The 9578-nt window shown below is 37.5% G+C and overlaps 1 protein-coding gene across 1 annotated transcript; it reads right to left on the bottom strand.

Annotated features, from left to right (window-relative positions):
• Nucleotides 1-1726: 1726 nt before the first annotated feature.
• Nucleotides 1727-8135, bottom strand: LOC106083778 (uncharacterized). The gene is made up of 3 exons (XM_013247030.2): nt 6745-8135; nt 2668-3190; nt 1727-2554 (listed from the first exon to the last, which is right to left on the bottom strand). Exons 1-3 carry the CDS (start codon nt 8133-8135, stop codon nt 2048-2050), a joined length of 2421 nt encoding a protein of 806 aa, XP_013102484.2. The 3' UTR covers nt 1727-2047.
• Nucleotides 8136-9578: the final 1443 nt, after the last annotated feature.

The raw sequence follows: 9578 nt of genomic DNA, 5'->3' as shown, positions 1-9578 counted from the left end.
GAAAATTTTTCAGACTAACAAGAAAAAATATTTCATTTAAAGACATTTTTAAATGATATTTTTATAATAATATTTTATATAGAATTATTTTTATACAAAAAAGTTTTTCGCAAAAAAATTCCATGAATAAACTTTTAATAATTTTTCGTTTAAAACAATGACAAAAATTTTATCTTGCGAAAAAAATCCATTGCAATTCGGTCCTTCAACAAAATAGCATTAACCCATTAACGACAAAAATTTGCTTGTCGAAAGTCGACAATTTTTTATACCCCAAATTTAAAACAAAAAAAAATTCTCAAAATTCTTGGTAGTGAGATCTGTGAAATTTGTTTGTCTTGTTGCATTTGATAGCAGTGATCATACTTCTTTGGCAACAGGTGCGATTTTAATCCAAAATTCAGCTTTCTGCGCTAAATGGTCATAAAATAACAAGACCATTGTAAAAGAACTTCTTCGTCAATATAAACTCCCTAAACTATGAATATATAAAATTTCATCAAAATCGGACAACGGAATCGAGGGTCAGGCGTAATGGGTTAAAATGTTGTCTTTAAAATTTTTTATTGAAATTTATCTATAGAAAAATGTTTAGGAAATGTTGTTTGAGACAGATCAGCATAACAAAAAGACTTTTAACATTTTTTGCAAAATGTAGTGTCGCTAACTGCTTAGATGCTCGGGCTTGTCCCACCTGGTGAAGTGATGTTTTTGTTTTAAACGGAAAATGACTGGTGTTTTCAAACCATTGAAGTGGTGCGTTTTTTAAACCGGAGAAATAACCGATTTTTCAAACCGGTGAAATGACCGATTTGTTAAATCAGTGAAATGACCGTCAAACCGGTGAAATGACCGGTTCAAAGTTATTGGTCCCTAGGTATTACATGTCCATGCAAAAAACAACGGTAATATGTATAGTCAGGGGACCACTCACTGAAAACCGTTGAAATCACCAGTTTGGGACCGGTTTGAAGTCCTGCAGGGTTGTCACTCGGCTTAGTGATGCAGGCCCTAAACGAGTCATATATTCACACATGTTCTCGCACATTACTGTTACCCTGTTATAATGGAATACATATTTAATTATTTATATATAAACTAGGCTTTTTAATTTTGACTAACAGAAACTCAACTTGCTAAATACATCCCCTCATGTGAATCAACACTTCGAGATATCATATACTATATGCTAAGGTTGGTATTAATTACGTTTTATTTCATAAAAAATAAATTCATCATTGTACACTTTTCAGGTCGTAATGGCCAATCCCTTTGCTAATATTCTATATACCTGTACATATTGCTTTTTGAATGACTTTGGTTTGAATCCACATTTTCCAAAACGATGTTGTTGACAGCAATAAAACAAAAAGTAATCTCGGTTGAAAACATTGACTTGAATTTTTTCGTTACTTGTACAGTGCTCTCGCAACAATATATGAATACATATATAAACTAAAAGACTTTTTCTGGGCAATGAGAATTCTATGTAGCTATACCTTGTTGTACAATTAAGATCCTATTCTTTTGTAAAAATCATCAGACAAAATATTTTAATGGAATACATGCAATGTTAAAACCGCAATTAATCGACTGAATTAAAAAATTGTTTATTTTATTTATATTAATTAGGCCAGTTAAAGGTGATTTTGATAAAATAAACAATTATCCAATAAATAGGTTTGTTGAGTTGATACCCGCTTTAATTGAATTATTCAGCTTGTCATAAATGCAAACGCAAAATCATTTATTAAAATACAAATTTAATTATACCCAGATCCGATTTCTGCAAATTTTTTAATTGAATATACAAATATTTTAGCTAAGCCAAGATTTTAAGTTTTTCTGTGTATCCGATGTAGTTCCTTGGATACCTTACCATAGAAATGAGATATGAAATACACTAAACACATCGCCTAATATTAATCTGAGAAGGACCCAGGCCAGGTGTGTCTTTATCCTTCGTGCACAAGCTTCAACATATGTACAGAACAATCCAATTGCTTAAAAATATTGTATGGTGTAGTGGAGCGTAATATGGATCATTTTACATGAGCTTTCTATGCATATATTTGAATATTCTTAGGCGAGTTCTACGATGTACCACCAACCAAAATGTAAAATGTTCCATTAAGAAGACACACATAGCAAATAAAAGTAAAACTCCGCTGAAAGCAAAGGGTCCAGCCACTTGGTGTAGCATTAGCCTCTTAAATGGCTCCCCGTGAGCCCTTTGAATCTCTTCGACTATTTTGCGGCGCATATCCAGATCCCGAGCCCATTTGTGCATGTGGCCCGATTCAATTATGTGCTGTATGACTGGATTGATCTTGTGTAGCAGATGGAATTTCTTTGGAAGCAGCATCGTCACCAAGTAGATGTAAATGTTCTCGTTGCGATCGAAGCAATACAAATTATCCCTGGGTATGCGGGGATTGTAAAAGGAATGTTGACGAGAAACAGCCACTGCTAAGTTGGGGTCCATTGCTGCTCGATGAAGGCATTCTTCGATATTGTAGCACATATGGAAATGTTCACGAACATAGCGAAACACCTGCAAATAGGGGTTGCCAGGAAAGGAGATGAAATATAAGCCGTTTCTTCAATATCTGGGCTGAATTGAAAGGATTTTGGGTTTGCTATTTCGTTTTGTTTCCTACTACTTACTTCGCCTTCTTTGCTCAGATGACGTACATTATCGACACTACCCATGACATCCATGCGATTGGCGAAAATCTCCTCGGTGTGACTAATTTGGTGAGACAATTTGGGTGTTGTCAGAGTGCTTATGAGAAAACTCTGGTAAACGTTACTGAATATCAGGCCCATGAAGAAGGTGGTGCCGAAACAAATTTGCAGGCTGGTGGGAATGCGGGGCAAATTTATCGCCTGGCTTAGTATGACACCCATGATGTACATGTTTGTGCTTAAGTAACTTTTAAGACAATGCAAACGAAGTTTCAGAAACCTCCGCGATATCGTTATGCTAAACGATACCGTAAGGATAAATATCAAGGTAAGTATCCACGCGGTTTCATCGAATGTGGCCACAAAGCTAAACAGGTTGTAGGAGCGTCGTGCTTTTGCAACACACCACGTCAAGTCGTCCTGGTGATATGGTATGGTACTAGAAACATATTGGCTAATGCTTGGATCTTCATCGATGCCACCAATTACCATTTCAATATCTCTAAAGAAAAAAACGAAACAATAAATTGAATAAAAACTATAAAAGCCATACAAAAATGAGTGTTTTTCGCTTCGCCGAAAAATCTTTTTTTTTCTAAAGTGAGTCGTAAGTTTTTTTTTAATGCCATGAGTTTTTTGTGAGTCAGGATTTTCTTGTGAGTCGTGATTTTCTCTTGAGGCGTGATGGTTATGTGCTTCGTCTTGAACAGGGCTGCGGAGTCGAGTAATTTTTCAACTCCGACTCCGGAAAATATATTTATTGAATTAAAAACCATTAATTCTCGTATATGTTTTTAAATCCATCACCATTTGACAGGGGGTTTATTAATTTAGTCCTTCGATTTGCAACATATTGAAATATCCATTTCGAATACATTTTCGGAAAAAGTCGGACCGCATTTACATATGGCTGCCATAAAGTCCGATTTACCGATTTAATTGCCATCCGATTTCGCCGACATTTCAAATAGTGGGCAATATTAGGTCCCTCGACATATTAGCAAAATATGGTTCCTATCGGACTATATTTAGACATAGCTGCGACATAGAAAATTATTACCCCATTTCTCCCAAAATGAAAATAGTGCGTTGTGTTAATCCTCTTGACATTCGAACCTAATGTGATCCCGATCGAAACAGATTTGGTACAGTGGATTGCACTAGGCCCTCCGATGTCCAAACTTAATATTATTTATGGACTGACACGAACTGAATATTGTCTATAGGCCGATGGTGCATTTATAACTCAATTTCGTTGAGATAGTGAATTGTGGGCTGATTTACACCACTCGACATCCGAACCGAACATAGTCCTGACAGTCTCATTTCACGATATAATTTCGCTGAAATTTGAAACAATAACAGTGAATTGTATTGACATTATTAGTCGATCTAATCATGTCCGTTGGTCCGTCTATCCGTCTTTCCATGTGTCGAAATCACGATAGCATGCTTCGTTGGGGACTGCAAATGGGCCATATAAGTTTAAATTTGGATATAAGCTCCATATACACCGATATAAGGTTTTGACTTCTTGAGCCTAAGTTTCATCCGATTTGGCTGAAATTCGGCGCAACAGTCCCACCGTACAGGTAAGATCTCGTCTATAAGGAAATAAATCCAAATCTTGGTTACTTATTTATAATTCCGTACGTTTTATTTTCACGTCTTTGTTTTTCATTTTGTTATTAGTATGATCGGCACCGATGATGTACCGATTTTGCTAAGTTCGTCTGTCTGTCTCTCTGTCCATGTATTCTTGTAATCAAGGTACAGGCCGCATTTGTTGTCCGACTGTCACAAAATGTTGCACAAGTCCCTTCTTTGCTCCAAGGACAAACGCTATTGATTTTGAACATAATCGGTTCAGATTTAGATATAGTTCTCATATATATCTTTCGTCCGATATGTCCTATTAAGGCTGTAGAACCACATTTTTGGTCCGATCTTTACAAAATGTTGCATGAGATGTTCTATTTGATATTTCAATATGTGTCCAAAATTTCATAAAAATCGGTCCAGATTTTGATGTAGCTCCCATATATATCTTCCATCCGATATGCCCTCTTAAGACTTTAATTGGCACAATTTTGGTTTGATCTTTATTAAATTTAGCGTGAGGTGTTTATTTGACGTCTTTGTACTTGCGCTAAATTTTGTCAAAGTCCATCCAGATTTCGTTATATGTAGCTCACATATATATTTTTCATATGATATGACCTTTAAGGCTTTAGTAGCCACAATTTAGGTCCTATCGTAAGAAAATCTTACAAGGTTCTATTCAGTGTATCAAAAGGTATGCAAAATCAAAATCTGACTTCAACATGTGTTCCATGCATTCAAAGTAATACGCAGACTCGATGGTGTAGGGTATTATATAGTCGGCTCCGCCCGACTTTTGCCTTTCCTTACTGGTTATATATTTTTTTTTAATAATTTGCCGCTCTTCTCCAAACATTCGACAAATTTTATCTTCTTCTTCTTCTGTGAAAATAAATTTGATTTAGTGATAGGCTGTTATTTTAAGTGCGACATTCTCCATCGTAGACTTGGCACGGTGTAAGAAATACAAAATTTTTCCACTCTCTGTAGGCAACACCATTACAAACGAACACTACACCAGGTGGTGGGGTTACATTTTTGTTTTACAACATTATTTTACATTAATGTTTCGATTTCAGTGCAACATGTCGAATCCAGTTCCACGAGAACGTCCTATCGCATGGCCTGGGTTGATTGAAACCACGGTAAATGTGTGCGGTGATGGCATACAAAACAGTTGTTGTGCTCTTCGAAATCCATGCTGATGCTTGGAGAATGGAAATTCTCTAACGAGGCTCGGGGCTCGGAGACCACGGATACGACGAATGGCTCTCCTCCTAGGTCTGTCACTCTCGGGATGCACAAGCGAAATTTATGTGGAAGAGAGTACGAACAAGCCGCTTTCGATACTCCTTTACGTTCAAAGGTATTTCAAGCCATGTCTGGGTTTGGTATCCCTGCAAAATTATTAAGACTCTGCAGAATGACACTTGCTGATATACGGAATAGGAAAGAATCTCTCGGAACCATTTAATACCAAACCAGGTTTCAGAGAAGGAGACAGCCTTCGTGTGATCTCTTCAATATCCTGTTGGAGGACTTTATACGAGATGCACCTCTCGAAATAAGAAGATTACACTGTACAAGGCACTGATAAGAGGGTTGCCTTTTATATTTCGGGATTGGACCACCCTTGTGTTGCAATCTGCCAACTTGCAGCTCTATCGTAAAGCTTGAAATTTTTGAGGTTATACGTACTCAGAACGTTTTAACATACAAGCGCTATTTGTGTTGTTTACAGTAACTTAAAAGATTCATCTCGCCCAAAATATCAAATTAAATGTGAACATTTTCGTACGATTATTTTGTACAACTCTCGACGTGGATCAACTCAACGACAGTGCATCCATGAACTTAATTAAATGTTTGACGATGAAGCTCCACCAAGGACCAGTGTTTATCGATGGTATGGTGAATTCAACCGAGGTCGCAGTTCACCCCAAAGCGAATTTCGTGAAGGTCGTCCAAAGTTAGTTGTTGTTCTCTTGTTCTCTTCTATAGAGTCAGAAATGAATATTTCCACGTGTTGCAAACGAAATGTCTAAATGAATACTCTCGATATCCTATGGTGGTTGGGACATGATTGATAGCTATTTAAAAAAAAAAAAAACATTATTTTTGTTCTGAAGGAAGGTTCTAGTGGCCGGAGTAGACTCCGACGCCCTGGTCGTTAGCAAGATTTAACTGGCACACGGAGAATTTGAACTCAGAAGTTTTGAAGTTTTGTGTTTGGATCTCTCTCTCGAGAATCACGTGACATTCACACGACACTATAACTCACGCTCACAAAAGAAAAAAAGGAAAAACAAAAATTAGGGTAAAAGGGAGTTATTGGATTCAATGACCGATGCGTCATCAATACTCAAGCTGACTTTGTCAGATATGTAAGGCTTATAAATGCATAATGTAAGGTTTTATATTAATGTAAGGGGACAAAATGGATGAACAACATACCCATCGATCAGTTGCTGGAATAAATGATAGACGTTTTTGTTCTCCACTTGCATATTTATTCTGATGTGTAGACGTTCTCCAATAGTCTGGACCATTTTATATTCAATGCCGTTTAAGCGTATTTCCACGGACCTTATTGTGGTGTCACCATCCGAATTTAATTGTTCCTCGTAGGATTTATAATCAACAACATCCTCGTCGCTAGCACCAACATAGTCGCCATCTAAATTATCATCCATTGGATTTTGGCCAGGAGTCACCTTGCTTGCATCCCGCTGAGCCTCGTTGAAGATGTATGGCTCCCATGGACGATAGGCAGCCGCCAATGGACATCCACTTAAATCTTTGGGGAACTTATCTAGGAATAAGGCCCGATACATTTCCTCGATGTAGAACTGGGGAGATTCCTCTGGTTTCTCGACTTCGTCGGTCATACCCAGGTTTGAAGTAGCAGGGATGTTCAAGTTTGTTGCCTCAACAAATTCAACGTCGAATTGGGCAAATTCTTGGTATATCGTGGCTCTAACTGTGTTTTCTTCTTTCAAAAATCTATTCTGGATTTTGGATCGGTGTTCTGTAGTTATTGTACCACTTGAATCCATTTCTTTTCCATTTATTTTACCACCAATCTCGATTTGCGTCTCATGGTTTAATCTTTCCGACTCCATGCCACCGACTTCATCATGATCTTCCTCCTCATCGTACTCTTCCTCCTTATCGTCTTCCTGGAAATCACAAAGATCGAGCGTTTCGATGGTTATAACTCGATTGCCGCAGTTATTATCTGGATGGTAGGGAAACACCGATTTGCCATAGTAATAACTCTCCTCCTCATTTTGCCCGATTATGTTGACATTGTAGATTTTTTTGTTCATAAAATTCAATAGGATTTCGGTCATTATATCAGTCATTTCTTCTGCCGTTTCCTCTACCGACGACAAATACACAACAAATTGGGCCAAGGGATTCCAATTGACATTTGATTTCCAATTTTCAAATATCTCATCCATGTCTTCGTCGTCTATGTTTTCGATAACCATAAAATAACATTGGGGCTTCTCATGCAACACAAATCCGGTCGACAAAACCTGGACAGAAGAACGCTTGTGTACTTCTTTGACTACAATGGACCAGGGGTACTGCGGTTCGCTGTGGAAAGCATGGAGCAGTGAATTCTGCAAATGCCCAGCCGCCAATGTGATGCTAACGTGGAGCACAAATCCCGACAGCGGCTCATCCGAGTGGAAGTATTTCTTCAGCAAGGCGGTAGTGCAAATAATTTGACCTTGATCATCATCTGGTACTTTTATAAGGTTAATCCCAAAGCCCTGGGCATTTGCACATTCCAATTTTAAACTTAACACCAGCAGAAGCCACAAAAACGACGACATGATGGCATGAGCACAGCCTGAAACTCTTATGCTTTATTAAACAATTATTTTTATAAAGTTCTAACTTCCTCTGTGGATAGCTATCCACGTTTGTCTCTAGCAGGCATGGGGAAAACCAATTTAGGTCAATACTCATCCCCATTGCGGAAATTATTGAAGGGTGGCTATTATTTATTAACAGAGTATAAACGGTGGTTTCATTGCGATATGTTACATGTCAGAGAGAATTCTATCTGCGTCTTATTTCTTCCCAATTCTCAAGTATTGTCAGAGAGCTAAGTATGCAACGCCATTTTTTTTTATCACAGGCATGTTAAGTGGAAGATTCAGTGAGTTGTATTAGGCCCCTTTTAAATCAGTACCAAATTTACTCCACATCGATACATATTTGCATTTAGCTGCCGTTTAAGAGCAAATCGGGCGAAATATATGATGATATGATATATTTGATGAAATCTTACACATATGTTAAGATCAGTAGGAAAACATTCCGCGCCAAGTTCTGTGGTGATCGGTTGGTGATTTAAGTGCAAAACGGGAGATGCATGCATATATACGGGAGCTATATCCAAATCTAAACCGATTTTGATGAAATCTTACCGATATGTTAAAATCAGTAACACAACAATGTTTTTGGTTTTTGATTAAATTATTTATGGATATTTCATATATGAAAATCGTGTTTTGATTAACATTTGGATGTATCATATCTTGAAAATGTATTTATTGAAGTAATGATAGATAATTGAAATAGAACAAGTGAAGGGTGCTAAGTTCGACCAGACCGAATCTTATATACCCTCTACAATGGATCGCATTTGTCATGTTCTTTGCAAGGTATCTCTTTTTAGGCAAACAAAAGATAATGGATAAGAATTGCTATGATATTGGTGTTATACCAGGTTCAAGACCGAATCGAGCCGTGCTTGGTTTAGCTGTTGGAGACCATAGGTTTGCACCGATTCAGGCCATATTTAGCACGTATATTGGAGGTCATAAGAGAAGCCATTGTACAGCATTTCAGAAAAATCGGAAAAGAATTACGACTTCAAGTGGCTCCAAAAATATAATTGGGAGATCGGTTTATATGGGAGCTTTATCAGGTTGTGAACCGATTCGGATCATATTTGGCACAGTTGTTGAAAGCCACGGCAAAATACCTTGTACAAGATTTTTGCTAAATCAGATAAGAATAGCGCCGTCTAGATGCTCAAGAAGTCAAGATCCGATATCAGTTTATATGATACCTTCAAAACATGAGCCGATATAGCCCATTTACAATCCTATCTGATCTACACCAATAAGACAACCGACCTACACTAACAGACAGACGGACGGTCATGGATTACTCGACTCAGAATATCAAGACGATGGAGAATGTATATACTTTATGGGGTCTCAGATAAATATTTCGATTTGTTCCAAACGGAATGACGATGTAAG

This window comes from Stomoxys calcitrans, chromosome 2 (assembly GCF_963082655.1).
Source record: "Stomoxys calcitrans chromosome 2, idStoCalc2.1, whole genome shotgun sequence".
Classification (NCBI taxonomy): domain Eukaryota; kingdom Metazoa; phylum Arthropoda; class Insecta; order Diptera; family Muscidae; genus Stomoxys; species Stomoxys calcitrans.
This window is presented reverse-complemented; position numbering and strand designations above follow the sequence as displayed.

Coding starts and splice junctions, on each gene's coding strand:
- LOC106083778 (XM_013247030.2), bottom strand. CDS start 8,135: ATGTCGTCGTTTTTGTGGCTTCTGCTGGTGTTAAGTTTAAAATTGGAA. Junction 3,191..6,744: donor TTCCAGCAACTGATCGATGG/GTATGTTGTTCA, acceptor TTTTTTCTTTAG/AGATATTGAAATGGTAATTG. Junction 2,555..2,667: donor ATCTGAGCAAAGAAGGCGAA/GTAAGTAGTAGG, acceptor CCCTATTTGCAG/GTGTTTCGCTATGTTCGTGA.